Genomic DNA, 19,559 nt, shown 5'->3' on the forward strand with positions numbered 1-19,559 from the left:
GAAGACTTGAGGGTACCACTGTCTACTCCACTCACACACCTTTCCACACTCAAGCACTCTCTGCACCTTCCTTGTACACTGCAGTGTTGTCACTGCTTAATTGCCTTAGCCCACCCACAAGACCAGTAGTTTGAAAACATTCTTTTAACAACTACTGAGGAACAATCGCCTCCCATAAAATTGACCTAAAAGCACGTGGATGCACACATTCTCCCTAGGTGAGAATCTCGCCCTTGAAGCCTGAACCACAGCATTGCTAGGACACCTGAGAGGGCACGCCCAATTCCTAGCATCGTAACATTACTTCCCAACTGTAACCCACAGAGACCAAGCCTTCCTTACAGCTGGTACTGTAGGAACTGAGAATCTTTCCAGAAAGATCTCTGTTCTCTCTTCTTATCTTCCTCACACCCAGTAAAGAGTCAAAGACAGAACAGAAGCTCATGAATGTTTGTTTAAGGAGGTACACAGACCTCGTCTATGTATGGTTTCACTAGTACTTGGCCAACTAAGGCCTCCGCGTCCCGTGTCTTGTCAATCGTGGCATAAGTCCGCAAGCAGTGCCGTATTATATCGACATCAGACGTCTGAAGGCCTTCTAATAGGAGACCTTCCAGTGACTGCTGTAACATGGCTGTAATGCCAGCTATACGCTGCAAGAAAAGGTGGGTAAGTAAAAAAAGGCTCTAGTTGTAACAATTTCTGAAACTGCAAATAGATATATAACAAGCCTCTTACACCAACAGATGATGACACAGATAAAATAAAAATAATAACTTTTCCTGGAGAATAACAAGGAACCCCTCACCCCAATCACTTTATAAGTAAATCTCTGCTTCATCAAAGAAGAATTTAGACAGAATTACAGAATGAGAAAAAAGTTATCTTCCTCTTAAGCTACAAAGTCAATCTTTAGGAAACATCATGGATTTAAAATCCAATTAAGGGCTTTGGATAAATTAATTATCTACATCATATAATATGTCCAATTCCATGAAATTCAGAATTAATTTTACTCTTATCATCTGGAGAATGTGACTGAGTCTTTACACAAAATCTATAATGTGTGACGCTTAGGAAGCTGGGGCCCAAAAAATTAAAAATTGAAAAAAATTGCAAGGTTTGCTTCAAAACCCTGTAGATCAACAATATTACTAGTTTAAACCAGAATTATTTAGCAAGTCCCTAAACACCAAACTGTGGAAATCCAAAACAACACTTACCGGTCTTACTTTGTCCAAAAGAGGCATGCCTTTGCTTTGAACAGCATGAAACTGTAACTGATTAAATTCTGTGGCAATTCTCTCCAAAATTTGTCCAGTCAAAAGGGGGCTAGTAGAGAAAACAATTATAGAAGTGTAATCCCAAGGTCTCTATTTCCACGAGAATACATCACACGCCTGGCAGTGAGAGACGTTCATAACCACTATATTTTGACTTTTGTCAGAGTGTTTTATGTGGCCACCTTGTTACAAGGTGAAAGCTAAAGCGTCTTTTGTGCCATCAGTCAATGTTCCCCAAAAGCCATATGCACAGCATGTTCTAAGTGCACTGGGGAATCTGTTGAGTACAAGCTGCTGATGCTGCCTGGCCTTGACCCACAGGGACCAGACAGCAGCACGGCTGGCCAGGCCTGTGTACATGCAATATGTGTTTCTGCCACCGACTCCAAACTCTCCCATTCATGACCTTCTTCTTCAGCTTTAACCTCCTTTCTTTTTCCCTCTTCCCCCTCTCCCCATTCCCCCTCTCCCTCCTTATCTTTTCTTTCTCTTTCCATCTCACTTCTTATAGCTGGATCCTTTCCACTTCTCTGCCTGCCTCACTTTCCTTGCTAAAATACCTCTAAATATTTCTAAAATACCAAATATATTTGTCTCCTCAATAAATGAAACTGACCCTCCAGCAGCAATAAGTATCTCAAAATATCTTATTTTAAATTTAAATAGTAATAACTTACTTTAAAATAACATTTACCAAACAGCAAGAGCAGTCAGCCTATATGCTCTGGGTCCTAGTGAGAAGGCATTCTTTACACATCTGGCACAAAATACAATACACGCACTTTTTCCCCCAAAACATATTATAAAGTGTCAATATCACTCAAAAGGAAGTAAAATAGCGGAGGAGAAGTATAAAGGCATAATCACCTGCTGTGTATACTGAGGCATCCTGTGTACACTGATGGCTCACCAGTTAGTGAGGAAAAATGTCCATATCATGAGGACATATAAAATGCTGCACTGAGACCATCAGTGGTCTACCCAGTTCTGTATTTGTAGCATCCAAACTAGTTTGGAGGAACAGGAACTGCCCAGTGTGACCAACCAAAAAGGTGAACTCTGTCTTGAATATCCCTAACTCTTTCCTGAATAATCTCGTGTGAATTAATTATTTATAAATTATCTAAATGTTTCTTGGCTTAACAAGCATGGTATACCTACTATTCAGTAATATTGCCCTGGTTTTACCTTCATTACAGCTCAAATTTGCAGATCTAAATTTAAGAAAAGCTCCTCAAAGATGATTTGGAGCAAGGAAGAGTGCAGTGTCTACTATACTGAATATAATATAATAATATAAGAGTATGTCTAGAAACAGACATCACTGAGGTCATCAGAAGCCCATTCCCCACTAGTGGGAGACGTTTGGTATCTTTTCTTAGGTACCTACTAGTTCCAGACACTGTGGGTGTAAAGATGTCAGGGGCCTTACAGACCGATGAAGAAGGCATGCAAGTCAATCAACAGTTCCAGTCTCAACCGTAAGTTGTCTGGTGGATGACCTGGAGGCCTGATGAATGCATGGAGATGGAGCATCTAAATCTGAAAGGTCAGGGAAGACTTCCTAAAAGAGGTGGTCTTGTAATTGAGCTTTATGGAAGGGAACTCTTGTAGCGTCTTGTTTGTACTTTCACAGAACTGAGTGAGACAGTTTTAAAGAAAGCAGAAGGGATCAACAGTATCCCACACAAAAGAGAAGAATAAATTTTACAAAACAAATCCGTATCATTTTATAACCTGCTTTTTTTCCACTTAGCACAGTATTCAGAAACTTTCCATACTTTAAGCATGTTTTGAGCTAGATTTGGATGGAATAAAGAGAAATCAGGCAGGTGAAAGGGAGGTGGAAGTTAAAGGAAGGGCTTTTAGTACAACAAATGGCCATACATAGTAAAATTAAGGAAGCATAAGTCAGCAATGTTCAGGGCAGTCAGGGTACCACAAGTAGTTCTGAATAGCTTTAGTGAAGAATACAGAAGTGGCAAGGAGCAGCTTGGGAGTTTAAGATTTACCCTAAAAACACTGGGAAACCATTGTTTCCCAATCACATAGTAAGATGTGATTAGACCAATCTAAAAGATCCATTTGGCAGCTACAGAGTTAGTTGTCCTAGAGAAAATGAGAGGTCAGTCAGGAGGCCACTGCCTGAAACGAGGCAGTGGGAGAACTGAGAGGGGGAGGCAGACATCTCTCAATCTCAGAGACACTACAGCAGCAGACTCTCCAGGGCTTGCCTAGAAAGAAGGAGATGAAGGGGGAAAAAAGGAGAAAATGACTCCCCCAAGATGTCTAACCTGGTTACTGAAGGAAATAAAGGCACCGTTTCCTAAGACAAGGAATGAAAGGGAGGAGTAAAATGTTTCTGCTGGTGGAGACAGGCAGGGAAAGAAGATGAGAGCTCAGTTTTCAACATGATGAATGTGAAGTGCCTGGAGAATGTCCGCTAGACTCCCCGCAGTCATCAGACTGATGAGTCTGAGGACTACAGAAGTTCGTCTGCAGATAAAGAGATCAGCATCCAGGAGGCCATTAAAACCATGGGGTTGGATGAGGTTACCCAGAAAGTGCTGATCAAGAGTACAGTGCCAAGAACAGTGCCCTGGAGAAAGCTGGTATGAAAAAGGGCAGTGGGGTCCATTAAAGGAACAGAGTAGGAATGGGGAAGGAGGAAAAGAAAACGTGGAGGTAGGTATCACAGATGCCGAGTGAGGACACAGTTGGGAGGGGCTGTCAACGCTGTTGAGTGGAAGACAGGAGCACAGCAGTTAGTGGAACAGGGCTCCACTGGGCTCTCAGAACGGATACTGACAGGGACTCTGATGAGCGCAGATGAAGGGAAACAGAAGAGACAGAAGCACAAGTACTACAGGCTGAAGAAAAAAGATGGCAGCGACTGACCACTTATTTATACATCTCGATCAGGAAATAAAGTAGAGACCTAGGACATGAGAATAATTTCCTTTTGGGATCCCTCATCTCCTCATCTATAAAATGAGAGATACAGAGCATACTGTCTCTACAGTCTCTCCAAATCTAAAATTCTGATTCCTAAAATTAAGAAATCCAACTTCTCTTGATAGTATGATCAGGACTTTGAACTGCAGGTATATTCCATTTGGTTTTCCTGTAGCTTATCCCATATTAGTCAAGGAAAAATATGATGGCTATCAACATGACTTTCAGAGATGTTTGTGTTAGGCCCAAACTAGACATGTATGAGGGTCTACTCTCTGGCTACCAATCCTGCAAGTGAAGTTCCTATTAGCCTTATATGAGAGATGACACAGAGTGAAGTAACCTGACTCAGGCTACCCAGCTGGTACATGCAACGTAAGCCTAAGCCCATGGTCTTTCCACTGCACCATGGGGCTTCCCATTAATGTTCATAATGATCCATTCAATTCATTTTCTGAGTCACTCAACTACCTGACTGATTTTAAATTCACTGTGGGAAGGTAATAAGACACTACAGTATAACAAAGGAAACAGTCATCTTTTGCTTATTTCATAAGCTTTTTCTTTGCTGTTTATAAATTTCAGTGAAATGTGTCCTGTACTATTTCTTAATGATACAACACCCATGCATTTTGAACCTCAAGATACATCAACTGGAATACTCTGGGCCTGTCTAAATAAGATGAATGCTATTCCACAACTTGAAGGTCAGTAGGGATTTTACTAGTCCATGGGTAAGGCAATTTCAAAAATAAAAACCTTCCACAGAAAGTACACATTCTCTGACTCCATGAAAGGTGCTGTGTTGGAACAGTGGCCTATGACCATCAAGGCTGTATAATAACATGTATAAGCTTTACCATTTCATGCAGTCTGCTTTGCTTGAGCTACATTTAAAAACGCTAAGCAACAGACTGGGATTTTCTTCTTTATCAGAAATGAGTTCTAACTAAAAAAATTTTTACCATGAATGTGAAGTATTAATTTATGAATTATGTAGTAAAAAAAATACTTACCTGCTTGCTTCTAGTGCAGATGTTTCTTTAGAACTTTGAGAGTTTAAGATTTTTTCAATTTTCTCAACTGACCGAATAACTTGTATAAGCCTCAATACACACATCTATAAATAAAAATTAAGAAAAAAAGTTTTTGTCATGTTTAATCTTAATTATCTTATTTCTTCATCCTAAGTGCAGGAAAATACAAAGTCAAAAGTCAACGTAAAATTACCTATAGCATTCTATATTTTTAGTATTTCTACATAACACTAAATTCCCAAGAATGCAAATCTTTTGGCTTTCTAGAACAAACATATTTCAATATTCTATCACAATTTTAGAATTTTAAAAAAAACTTATTTTTTTTGGTTTCTTCTATTATATCCTTATTCCCTCTTTCTTTTCCCCATCTTTTTTTAGGACAGGGTCTCACTCTATCACCCAGGCTGGAGTGCAGTACTGTGATCTTGGCTCACTGCAGCCTCAACTTCCCAGGCTCAAGTGATCCTCCCACCTCAGCCTCCCAAGTAGCTGGGACTACAGGCACACACGACCACATCTGGCTAATTTTTTTGTATTATTTGTAAAGACAGGGTTTTGCTATGTTGCCCAGGCTGTTCTCAAAGTCCTGAGCTCAAGCGATCTGCCTGCCTCAGGCTCTTAAACTGCTGAGATTACAGGTGTGAGCCACCACACCTGGACTCTCTTCCCCATCTTAAATAAACCTTTATTTTGGTACTACATTTATGTTCGTAAGATCCTTTTTTCATGTTTTTAGTTTCCGATCATATTTGTCCTCTTCATTTACATGTGCATGATATACCGATAAACCTAAGTGCCAATTCATTAAAGACATTTATTACACAAGGCAGATATTATCAAGGAACATTATAAAAACTCATTGTTAAAATAACAAAAATAAAGTCATTCATTAAATAAATAGTTACAAAGCATCTACCATGAACCAAGACATTCTTCTACATATTGGGATATTAAGTGAGTAAAACAGGCAAAAATCCCCTTCTCATGAAGTAGACAATCTTTTCTAGCAATGCACTACATTCTTGAATCTTTGGACAAAAGCTGAGAAGGCATCCAAAGGAGAATTAAACAGAAAATCTCTAAAACAGGCTTCTCTCCCTTGAGATTTTAAAAAATGTGCTTGGGTACTAAAGTTATCAAAAGAAAAATAAATACATAAATACATCTAATAAATACATTTAGAAAACACTTTAATATAAAAGACAGACATCACACTCCTCTCTGCAAAGGTATCAAGAAGAGTAAATCAGACCATATGCCTGAAAGTGCTTGTTACTACTAGGTGCTACAGTGAATCAACGCTTTAATATTGTAATATTTGAGTATACCTTTTTTTTCCTAATGTCCTCTTGTTTAGACATTCGTTCATCAACTGCCCGAATTCCTTCACTGACAGACGATCTAAGGCTCTTTAAAAGACAAAAAAGAAAAAAGTACTGCAGAGATTGTTTTGTAACATTATGAAATTTACACATTTAATTCAATTCCACAGGACTTAACACCTACAGGACAGTATTACACAGATATTGACAAATTACAAAATATTAGAAAAAATTGCTGTTTGTGTCTCAAGATTTAGGGGGAAAATGACATATAAAGCCAAGGTCATACAGGATTGCCTGCCAAAAGAAAATTAATATATATACAACGAGCATCACAGGTGGTCAGGGTAAAGAAAGGATAACCTGAGTCAAAGTATAAGGGTGTCTGGTGGAGGAGATGAGACTTGAGGTAGATTCTAAAAATTTGTGGATGCTGACAAGCGTAGAGAAAAGATTATCAGAAGACAAGGCAGGAAGATAGAACAGTTATGACATATTTCAGGGCCAGTGAGGAATACATCCGGGGGTACTGTAGGCATCAATTTGGACAAAAGTAGAAATAAAACAGGAACGGTTAATTCAAGAGGGCTATGACAAGATAAGACTTTAGGCTAGATTCTACACATTTTAAGTCCTAATATATCATGAAAAAGTTGTTTTGGGAAAATTCAGAATCAAGAAGTCAAGAACAGGAGGCAAGGAAAAGGGAGAGGTCGTAGGTGGAGAAACATGTCCAGAAGCTAATGAATTAATCAGAAATTAGGGCCAAAATGAAAGTAATGGAAAAACTAGAATAAACTGGAGAAATCACAAAAATTCTATAGAAAAATAAATTCATTCATCCCACAAATGTTACAAAATACCTATTAAATGTCAGCTATTGTGCAAGCCAATGAGGATGCGATGGTGAACAAGATAGAAATAGTCTCACTTCTCAATGACTGCAGAATCTCACAGAGTAGCTTCATGAGTTGGAGGTCAAAAAGGAAGAACAGGTCTATTGCTAAACCAATCAGGAAAAAGGTGGCTATAGAGACAGCTGTGAAAGGAGGGAGAGCATATGGTGCTGGCAGGTGGCAAAGAAAATACTAGAGCCTGCAGGTGAGAGAGCAGTCAACAATGACAGAGCAGAATTTGGGAGAGTGAATCCACCTCCATGGGAGAGAATTTGGAGAGGAGAGAAGAGAGGAGAGGAGGGAGAGGAGAGGAGAGGGCTGAGGACTGAGGACTGAGGCTCGGAAAACACCCTATCTGGGGGTAGGAAGAGGTACACTGAAAAGAAGGCAGGAGAGCCACCCAAGAGCCATGTAAAAGCCACCCAGAGTGTGGAATCCAACATTGGATCACAAAAACAGTTTTCCTTCCATGCCAAGAAGAAGTACTTTAAAAGCTTTTTTAAAAAATCAAACAAGACATAAACATCTGAAAATATTTGCTAGTTCAAGGCACAACTTGAGACCTCTCCTTTAAGAATTATTTCTTGCCTGCCATTCCTATGGACTTCTAAACACTGACATTTCTATTATTCTGCATTTTTTTTTTTCAGCACTACACATGCACTGAATGTTTACTTATGTCACCTACTGTGAGCATACTATGTGCCAGGGACTGTCTTAGGGGCTAAATGCATAAGGCTACACAAGCTGCGCATGATCTAATGGTGACATACACAGGTAATAATGGTGCAATGAACCAAGTTTATGACAGTTCATTAATGCTAAGACAGCATGGAAGTCAGGGTGCCTGACACAGACTGTGGGGTGGACCAGCAGGGACAGGACAGGGTAGCACACTTTTCTGTTGAAAATGATGCCAAAACTCCCTTCTCTATTGTTCATCCGGATGGAGTCCCTGTCTCCAATGGCTTAGACATGGGAGACATGGGGAGTCCCAACTCACAGCAGACATTATCTCATAGAAACATTAAAATAAATACAATTAGTTATTACATTAATTGTATATTATCCTTTGGTTACATTAGGGTTTAAAGAGCTTCTGTGGACTAGTCTAGGAACCTAACAATATATAAAATATTATTTGGGAAAATATTTGTAAAACTACAAATTTTTAAAATAGAAGCTATTCTTAAATTAGTGACTACCTACATATGAGTGAGCTGACAGTAACAAGTTGAGTTTTCAAATAGCCTTCTTCTCCTCTCCCCACATTTTAAGGCTGTCTACTCTAAGAATCTGTCATATTCAAATCAAACATAATTTTTTTTGGTTACAGTATCACATGCAAAAAATAGAGAATGATTTACAACTTTTCTGAGGATGAGTATTATAATTACTAAACATTCAAAAAACAAAAATCAACAACCTAACAGATTAAAGGAATTCTTTTCTGGAGGGGCAAACAAGCATATCAGGCTTTAGGGTAAACTGTTTAATGTTATTCGGGAAACTTACCAGAACCTCTTCTCGTAATTGTCCCAAGGGCACAGAAAGCTGGTTGAGGGCTTTGTCCATGCCAACCTAAATGCAGAAATCACGTTGGCACACACACCTCACAATCAAGAGTAACAGCTAAGTATCTATTTAATGATCAATGCAGTGCTAGACTTAGGTTATTCTTTCTGTACAACAAAATGAACAACCATATATTGCTAAGTAAGTAAATAACAAATGTTATTTTATAATAAATATTGTTGCTAGAACGTGAAAAAACCTTTGATGTACATGAAAACTATAAAAATAAGAGAAGTCATAATAAATAAAAGCCTCCTTAGGCACAATTTGCCTCTGAATAAAATATTTTAATGAATTTGAGAAATTTTAACTGGAGATAAAGAGCTATCTGTCCGTAATTTACAATATTCAATCAGTTGATGTGAAAGTCTCAAGGAGTATATCTATCCTAACCATTATAACCCTTGAGAAAAATCCAAATGAAATAGAATAGAAATATAATTTTCTAGGTTTCTAATCCTACTACAACATTTATCTTAGATGTACATTTCCCAAATGCAAATATGGCTCATTAATTTGAATGCTTCTTAAAATTTCCATGGAGATGGCTACTTTCTGTACTTCCTTGGAGAGAGTTTTAAAAGTAAAATAAAATAGGAACAGGATGACCAAAAGGCAAACTTTGGGAGTATTAAAACATAAGCACTTCTAACCTACTTTTATAAACAGCTGATATGCTCATGACAAACTATTCTTACATTTTATAAAACCAAGCCTCCTAAAGATCAATATTGGCCAATGTTCTCTCAATCTAGCTCTGGCTAGCATATGTATCTGAAAGTAAATTAAACACTTCCTTAAGAACAGTTGATATTTGCTCTTGCAAATTGGTCTAAACCAGAGAGATTTCATGGTAATCAGCAGCTAACAAAAACAACCAGTCTGCTATTGCTAGCCTTTGTTTTTCACTAATTATATCAAATTCAAAAAATACTTAATTTAGAATAGTCTTAAATCAGTAAAAAAGCAAAATTGTATAACAAGAAAGTTTGGTTATTTTACTGATGACATTAGTGATCTCTTCAAATTTCCGTGAGGACATCAACTAAAAGGTTTCTAAAAACACACAACACTTCTAAGAATAAGTATGAGTGAGAAAGAAATTGTATGTGTGTAAATGGGGCCGTGGATTTAGTTTACCAAGTTTGTTGAAAGATTGACAAAATCTGCATAATCCTTGTTGATGAGTTCGACCATGGCTGTTTTAAGAAGTTTATAGTACAGCTCCAGGTCATCTCTCAGTTCTTCCAGCTGGACCCGCTTCCTACAGTCAGACACAAAATGATCGACATCGAAATCTTCCTGAAAAATAAAACCAGAGAAGAAAAAATTATGGCAATGATATCAGAGTGACACATACAAATGAAATGGAAGAAAGAGTAAGAAAGCCCATTCCCGTCATTTACAAGGCCATGCTGCTGCAGGAAGAAAGTATCTCGGCTTATACATGACAGTATGAAGGTGTTTGTCCGCGTTATAAAGGTGCCAAGAAGGGTGGCCCCTGACTGAGACCATCCTCTCCTGTTGCCTAAAATTCTAAAAGTGAACTTCTTTTTCAAAACAACACAATTCAATCAGGTTCTCCTCAAAGTAGAAACATTTCCCCTTACTTTTAAAGTAACATGTTCAATGTAGAACTTTCAAACAACAAAGAATTACATTAAAAATCTCCATCAGAGTAAAAAAAAAAAAATCACTCAAATTCTCATGCTGTAGAGATAAGCACTATTAATTTTTTTCTCTACCTAACATTGTGATTCACATCCTTCCAGATGTTTTTCTATATGTCACATGCATACACAGAATCTTAATATTCATGCTGTTATGTAAACTGCTTTTCCCCATATAACGATACAACTTGGATGTCTTTTCATAATCCATATAAATTTGCATTCATGTTTTATATGGATATTGAGTATTCTATTGAACAAGATCTTCAGGAGCTGGCGGAGTGCACTGCAGCTCAGCAAGGCCGCTGTGGCCAGACTGCCAGATTTCTCCTCTCTGGGCAGGGCATCTCTGAAAAAAAAGGCAGCAGCCCCAGTCAGGGACTTATAGATAAAACCCCCATCTCCCTGGGACAGAGCACCTGGGGGAAGGGATGGCTGTGGGTGCAGCTTCAGCAGACTTAAATGTCCCTGCCTGATGGCTCTAAAGAGAACAGCGGACCTCCTAGCATAGCATATGAGCTCTGGTAAGGGTCAGACTGCCTCCTCAAGTGGGTCCCTGACCCCTGTGTATCCTGACTGGGAGACACCTCCCAGTATGGGCCGAGAGACACTTCACACAGGAGAGCTCTGGCTGGCATCTGGCAGGTGCCCCTCTGGGACAAAGCTTCCAGAGGAAAGAACAGGCAGCAATCTTTGCTGTTCTGCAGCCTCCACTGATGAAATCCAGGCAAACAGGATCTGGAGTGGACCTCCAACAAATTCCAGCAAATCTGCAGCAGAGGGGCCTGACTGTCAGAAGGAAAATTAACAAACAGAAAGGAATAGCACATCTACTCAAAGACTCCATCCAAAGGTCACCAACATCAAAGACCAAAGGTAGATGAATCCACAAAGATGGGGAGAAACCAGTACAAAAATGCTGAAAATTCCAAAAACCAGAACGCCTCTTCACCTCCAAAGGATCACAACTCCTCACCAGCAAGGGAACAAAACTGGACGGAGAATGAGTTTGATGAATTGACAGAAGTAGGCTTTGGAAGGTGGGTAATAACAAACTCCCCCAAGCTGAACGAGCATGTTCTAATCCAATGTAAGGAAGCTAAGAACCTTGAAAAAAGGTTAGACGAATTGCTAACTAGAATAACCAGCTTGGAGAAGAATATAAATGACCTGACAGAGCTGAAAAACACAGCATGAGAACTTCGTGAAGCACACACAAGTATCAATAGCCGAATCAATCAAGTGGAAGAAAGGATATCAGAGACTGAAGACCAACTTAATGAAATGAAGTGAGAAGACAAGATTAGAGAAAAAAGAATAAAAAGGAAAGAACAAAGCTCCAAGAAATATGGGACTAGATGAAAAGACCAAATGTGCGTTCGATTGGTGTACCTGAAAGTGACGGGGAAAATGGAACCAAGTTTGAAAACGCTGTTCAGAATGTTATCCAGGAGAACTTCCCCAACCTAGCAAGACCGGTCAACATTCAAATTCAGGAAATATAGAAAACACCACAAAGATACTCCTTGAGAAGAGCAACCCCAAGACACATAATCGTCAGATTCACCAAGGCTGAAATGAAGGAAAACATGTTAAAGGCAGACAGAGAGAAAGGTCGGGTTACCCATAAAGGGAAGCCCATCAGAATAATAGCAGATCTCTCAGCAGAAACCCTACAAGCCAGAAGAGACTGGGGGCCAATATTCAACATTCTTTAAGAAAACAATTTTCAACCCAGAATTTCATATTCAGCCAAACTAAGCTTCATAAGCAAAGGAGAAATAAAGTCCTTTACAGACAGGCAAATGCTGAGAGATTTTGTCACCATCAAAATCTGCCTTACAAGAGCTCCTGAAGGAAGCACTAAACGTAGAAAGGAAAAACTGGTACCAGCCACTGCAAAAACATTCCAAATTGTAAAGACCATCGACACTATGAAGAAACTGCATCAACTAACGGGCAAAATGACCACCTAGCATCATAATGATAGGGTCAAATTCCACATAACAATATTAACCTTAAATGTAAACAGACTAAATGCCCCAATTAAAAGACATAGACTGGCAAACTGGATAAAGAGTCAAGACCCATCAGTGTGCTGTATTTAGAAGACCCATCCTCACGTGCAAAGACACACACAGGCTCAAAATAAAGGAATGGAGGAATATTTACCAAGCAAATGGAAAGCAAAAAGAAGCAGGAGTTGCAATCCTAATCTCTGATAAAACAGACTTTAAACTAACAAAGATCAAAACAGACAAAGAAGGGCATTACATAATGGTAAAGAGATCAATGCAACAAGAGCTAATTATCCTAAATATATATGCACCCAATACAGGAGCACCCAGATTCATAAAGCAAGTTCTTAGAGACCTACAAAGAGACTTAGACTCCCACACAGTAATAGTGGGAGATTTTAACACCCCACTGTCCATATTAGACAGATCAACCAGACAGAAAATTAAGGATATTCAGGACTTGAACTCAGTTCTGGACCAAGGGGACCTAATAGACATCTACAGAACTCTCCACCCCAAATCAACAGAATATACATTCTTCTCAGCACTGCATCGCAATTATTCTAAAATTGGCCACATAATTGGAAGTAAAACATTCCTCAGCAAATGCAAAAGAATGAAAATCATAACAAACAGACTCACAAACCACAGTACAATCAAATTAGAACTCAGGATTAAGAAACTCACTCAAAACCGCACAACTACCTGGAAACTGAACAACCTGCTCCTGAATGACTACTGGGTAAATAATGAAATGAAGGCAGAAATAAAGATGTTCTTTGAAACCAATGAGAACGAAGACACAACGTACCAGAATCTCTGGGACACATGTAAAGCAGCGTGTAGAGGGAACTTTATAGCACTAAATGCCCACAAGTGAAAGCAGGAAAGATCTAAAATTGACACCCTAATATCAAAATTAAAAGAACTGAAGAAGCAACAGCAAACAAATTCAAAAGCTAGCAGAAGACAAGAAATAACTAAGATCAGAGCAAAACTGAAGGAGATAGAGACAGGAAAAACCCTTCAAAAAGTCAATGAATCAGTGAAACCAGGAGCTGGTTTTTTGAAAAGATCAACAAAATAGATAGACCTCTAGACAGACTAATAAACAATAAAAGCGAGACGAATCAAATAGATGCAATAAAAAATGATAAAGGGATATCACCCCCGATCCCACAGAAATACAGACTACCATCAGAGAATACTATAAACACCTCTAGGCGAATGAACTAGAAAATCTAGAAGAACCGGATAAATTCCTGGACACATACACTCTCCTAAGGCTAAACCAGGAAGAAGTTGAATCCATGAATAGACCAATAACAAGTTCTGAAATTGAGGCAGCAATTAATAGCCTACCAACCAAAAAAAGTTCAGGACCAGACGGATTCACAGCTGAATTCTACCAAAGGTACAAAGAGGAGCTGGTACCATTCCTTCTGAAACTATTCCAAACAACAGAAAAAGAGGGAATCTTCCCTAACTCATTTTATGAGGCCAGCATCATCCTGATATCAAAACCTGGCAGAGACACAACAAAAAAAGAAAATTTCAGGCCAATATTTCTGATGAACATCAATGCAAAAATCCTCAATAAAATACTGGCAAACCAAATCCAGCAGCACATCAAAAACCTTATCCACCACAATCAAGTTGGCTTCATCCCTGGAACGCAAGGCTGGTTCAACACACGCAAATCAATAAACATAATCCATCACATAAACAGAACTAATGACAAAACCCACAAGATTAGCTCAATAGATGCAGAAAAGGCCTTCGTCAAAATTCAACACCCCTTCATGCTAAAAACTCTCAATAAACTAGGTATCGATGGAACGTTCTCAAAATAATGAGAGCTATTTATGACAAACCCACAGCCAATATCATACTGAATGGGCAAAAACTGGAAGCATTCCCTTTGAAAACTGGCACAAGACAAGGATGCCCTCTCTCACCACTTCTATTCAACATAGTATTGGATGTTCTGGCCAGGGCAATCGGGCAAGAGAAAGAAATAAAGGGTATTCAAATAGGAAGAGAGGAAGTCAAATTGTCTCTGTTTGCAGATGACATGATTGTACATTTGGAAAACCCCATAGTCTCAGACCAAAATCTCCTTAAGCTGATAAGCAACTTCAGCAAAGTCTCAGGATACAAAATCAATGTGCAAAAATCACAAGCATTCCTATACACCAATAACAGACCAACAGAGAGCCAAATCATGAGTGAACTCCCATTCACAATTGCTACTAAGATAATGAAATACCTAGGAATACAACTTACAAGGGATGTGAAGGACCTCTTCAAGGAGAACTATAAACCGCTGCTCAAGGAAATAAGAGAGGACACAAACAAATGGAAAAACATTCCATGGTCATGGACAAGAAGAATCAATATCGTGAAAATGGCCATACTGCCCAAAGTAATTTACAGATTCAATGCTATCCCCATCAAGCTACCACTGACTTTTTTCACAGAATTGGAAAAAACTTCTCAAAAAAGAGCCCGCATAACCAAGACAATCCTAAGCAAAAGGAACAAAGCTGGAGGCATCACACTACCTGACTTCAAACTATACTACAAGGCTACAGTAACCAAAACAGTATGGTACTGGTACAAAAACAGATATATAGACCATTGGGGCAGAACAGAGGCCTCAGAAATAACACCACACATCTACAACCATCTGATCTTTGACAAACCTGACACAAACAATGGGGAAAAGATTCCCTATTTAATAAATGGTGTTGGGAAAACTGGCTAGCCATATGCAGAAAACTGAAACTGGACCCCTTGCTTATACCTTGTACAAAAAATCAACTCAAGATGGATTAAAGACTTAAACGTAAGACCCAAAACCATAAAAATCCTATAAGAAAACCTAGGCAATACCATTCAGGACATAGGCATGGGCAGACTTCATGTCTGAAATACCAAAAGCAATGGCAACAAAAGCCAAAATTGACAAACGGAATCTAATTAAACTAAAGAGCATCTGCACAGCAAAAGAAACTATCATCAGAGTGAACAGGCAACCTACAGAATGGGAGAAAATTTTTGCAATCTGTCCATCTGACAAAGGGCTAATATCCAGAGTCTACAAAGAACTTAAACATACAAGAAAATTTAATCTCCAATACAAGAGTTGAGAGGAGACCTTTAAGAAGTGGTCATGAGGGCTTTGTCCTCATGAATGTATTCATGCTGTTACCATGCTAGTGGATTCATTTTTGAGAGGGGGTTATAAAAGTGAGTTCAGCCCTCTCTTGCTCTTGTATGCTCCTCCCATCCAACTTCTGCCACATGATGCCCTACACCCCACTTTGACACAGCAAGAAAGCCTCCACCAGATGTGGCCTCTTGATCTTGAACTTCCCAACCTCCAAAACTGTGAGCCACATAAACTTCTATAGTTTATAAATTATCCAGTATTCTGTTTCAGCAGCACAAAATTAGACACGCACTAATATGGAGTGTCTCAGTAGAATCTAAAGTCAAACTCTGGCTGGGCGCGGTGGCTCACGCCTGTAATGCCAGCACTTTGAGAGGCTGAGGTGGGTGGTTCACTTGAGGTCAGGAGTTCAAGACCAGCCTGGCCAACATGGTGAAACCCTGTCTCTACTAAAAATACAAAAATTAGCCCGGCGTGGTGGCACGTGCCTGTAATCCCAGCTACTTGGGAGGCTGAGCCATGAGAATCGCTTGAGACCTGGAGGTGGAGGTTGCAGTGAGCCAAGATGGTGCCACTGCACCCCTCCCTGGGCAACAGTGAGAGCAAGACTCTGTCTCCAAAAAAAAAAAAAAAAAAAAAAAAAAAAAAAAAAAAAAAAACGAAAAATAAAGAAGTCAAATTCATTGAAACAAAAAGTAGAATGGTGGTTACTAGGTGCTGGAGAACGGGGATTGGGGCTGGGAGTAATGTCAAATGATATAAACTTTCAGTTATAAGATAAATAAATTTTGGAGTTCTAATGTATAGCATGATGACTATAGTTAATAATATACTGTATTCTTGAAATGTGCTAAGAGAGTAGATCTTAAGTGTTCTCACTATAAAAAGAGGGGGTTAACTATGTGAGGTGATGAATACATTACCTTGATTATGGTAATTATTTCACAATGTATACACATTATCAAATCATCACACTGTATATAATTTTTATTTGTCATACAATTTTTATTTGACAATCATACCTAAATAAAGCTGGGGTGGGCAAACAGTATGACATCAAACCTAATTTTAAAATGAGCAAAAGATCTGAAAAAATGCTTAACATGAGTTATTATTAGGGAATTGCAAATTAAAACAAGACACTAATGAACAGAATGACTAAAATCCAAAACACAATACCAAATGCTTCTGAAGTTAAGGAGCAGTAGGAACTCTCATTCATTCCTGGTAAGAATGCAAAATGGAAGTCACTTTGGAAGACAGCTCAGCAGTTTCTTACAAAACTAAACAGTCTTGCCAATTGTGCTCCGTATTTAGCCAAATGAGTTGAAAATGTATGTCCATACAAAAATCTCCATGTGAATGTTTATAGCAGCCTTATCCTAACTGCCAAAACTTGGAAGCAAATATGATTTCTTTCAATAGGTAAACAGATGAACAAACTGTGGTATATCCATACATGGAACATTACTCAGCAATAAAAAGAGATGAGCTATATCAAGCCACAAAGACATGGAGGAATCTTAAATGTATATTTCTAAGTGAAAGAAGTCAATCTGAAAAGGCAATATATACTGTATGATTCCTACTACATATCAGGAAATGGCAAAACTACGGAGACTAAAGAGATCAGTAGTTGCCTGGGGTTAGGGATGGGAGGGTGCTGGGGGTGCTGAAGGTGCTGGGAGAGGGGGAAGAATGGACAGGCAGAGCACAAGGGATTTGTAAAGCAGTGAAACTGTTCTGTATGACACTGTAATAGTGGATACATGACACTATGTATTTATTAAAACCCATCGAATGTAGAACACAAAGAATGAACTCTAATAAAAACTATGGCACTTCAGTTAAAAATAATGCCTCAATATTGGTTCATCAATTGTAACAAAGGTACTATACTAATGCAAGATGTTACTAGGAGAAACTGTGAAGGGGGAGGCAGGAGGGGGTGATGGGACCTCTGTGCTTTCTGCTCAGTTCTTCTATAAAGCTAAAACTGCTCCAAAAAATAGTCTATTAATTTAAAAATACTAAGGTAGATAAACTTTTTTTTCCTGAATGGAATAGTACCCACTTTTTGAAAATAAGCTACTTTAGTTAAAAAGCAATATTTTTAAAAGTAGACTTTTTTTCTTGTTAAAATATATATGCCTGTGTCTGAAAAGCTGGAAGAAGTCAAGAATTATGGTCTGTAAGTCCAGAAATTAAAAGAAAAATCACTTCTCTTTATACTCAGAGATATTTCTGACTTAAACCCAGGTAAAGTACAAATGCCCCAAACAGCTAGAACTTGACTAACAAATCAAATACAGGATAATAAGACAGCAAAACAAACCAGCTGTGGAAAACTTAAGAACCATTAACTAGAATAGCAGTGACAATCAAATTTAAAACCAAATAAAGTTTAGAAGTTTAGGTGCTCTAATAACTAGTTGCACCCAAGGATGGCAAACAATGACTAACACAAGAGAACTAGGGAAGTAATCATTTACGGCTTGCCTGAGACCCAAATATCAATATCCTTAACACTAAGAAAATTTCACAGAACTTTTAACGGAAGAGCAAAATTCTCCAAGCTGTCCCATGCTGAACGCCAAAAAGTAAAATGTTCCCCAAATATAGAAAACTATCAAATCATTGGCTACTGCAGCGGTGACAGAACCCAAATCCCCCAGACATTATCATTCTGTATTCATAATGATGGGAGGTACTACTAAGAGGCAACACCAAGCTGAAGACGTGATCTCTGCACTCAAAACATGTTCAGTCTCATTGAGATAAATACCAATACAAAATATTATGTGCTAAACTGTGGACTAAATAAACTACAAGTTGAAAGTCATAAAAGATTAGTATGAGCTCCTGTATGTCTGTGTGTTTCAAACCATTCTTTAAGACAAAGGGCCAACAGATAAGAATAAATGGCCCTGCATATTCGATAAATATTAAATATTCACTACGGGCAGAAAAATGAAACTGGACCCCTATTTCTCACCATATATAAAAATTAAATCAAGATGGATTAAAAACTTAAATGTAAGACCTGAAACTATAAAAATCCTAGAAGAAAACCTAGGAAAAATTCTTCTGGACACTGGCCTAGGCAAAGGATTTATGACTAAGACCTCAAAGCAGATGCAACAAAAACAAAAATAGACAAATGAGACTTCGTTAAACTAAAAAGCTCTGCAGAGCAAAAGAAATAACAGAGTAAACAGGCAATCTACAGAATGGGAGAAAACATTTGGAAATTATACATGCAACAGAAAACTAATATCCACAGTCTACAAGGAACTTAAATCAACAAGAAAAAAACAACTCCATTAAAAAGTGGGCAAAGGACATGAACAGACATTTCTCAAAAGATGACATACAAGCATCCAACAAACATATGAAAAAATGTCCAACGTAACTAATCATCAGAGAAATGCAAATTAAAATCACAATGAGATACCATCTAACAACAATCAGAACAGCTTTTATTAAAAAGTCAAAAAACAACACTGGATGCGAGAAAAAGGAATGCTTATACACTGTTGGTGAGAATGTAAATTAGTACAGGTTCTATGGAAAACAGTATGGATATTTCCCAAAGAACTAAAAATAGAACTATCATTTGACCTAG

General features: G+C 38.3%; 1 protein-coding gene across 2 annotated transcripts in view; it reads right to left on the reverse strand.

Annotated features, from left to right (window-relative positions):
* The window catches only part of COG2 (component of oligomeric golgi complex 2), a 50,770-nt gene that overhangs the window by 23,390 nt on the left and 7,821 nt on the right, over window positions 1-19,559 (reverse strand). For both annotated transcript variants that reach the window (XM_030812712.1, XM_030812711.1), the window contains exons 2-7: window positions 10,212-10,373; window positions 9,012-9,077; window positions 6,607-6,687; window positions 5,255-5,358; window positions 1,224-1,332; window positions 474-653 (exon numbers count right to left, since the gene is read on the reverse strand). In XM_030812712.1, coding sequence (XP_030668572.1) covers window positions 474-653; window positions 1,224-1,332; window positions 5,255-5,358; window positions 6,607-6,687; window positions 9,012-9,077; window positions 10,212-10,373 — 702 coding nt within the window. The remainder of the gene's footprint in view (window positions 1-473; window positions 654-1,223; window positions 1,333-5,254; window positions 5,359-6,606; window positions 6,688-9,011; window positions 9,078-10,211; window positions 10,374-19,559) is intronic.

Source organism: Nomascus leucogenys, chromosome 5 (genome assembly GCF_006542625.1).
Source record: "Nomascus leucogenys isolate Asia chromosome 5, Asia_NLE_v1, whole genome shotgun sequence".
Taxonomy (NCBI): domain Eukaryota; kingdom Metazoa; phylum Chordata; class Mammalia; order Primates; family Hylobatidae; genus Nomascus; species Nomascus leucogenys.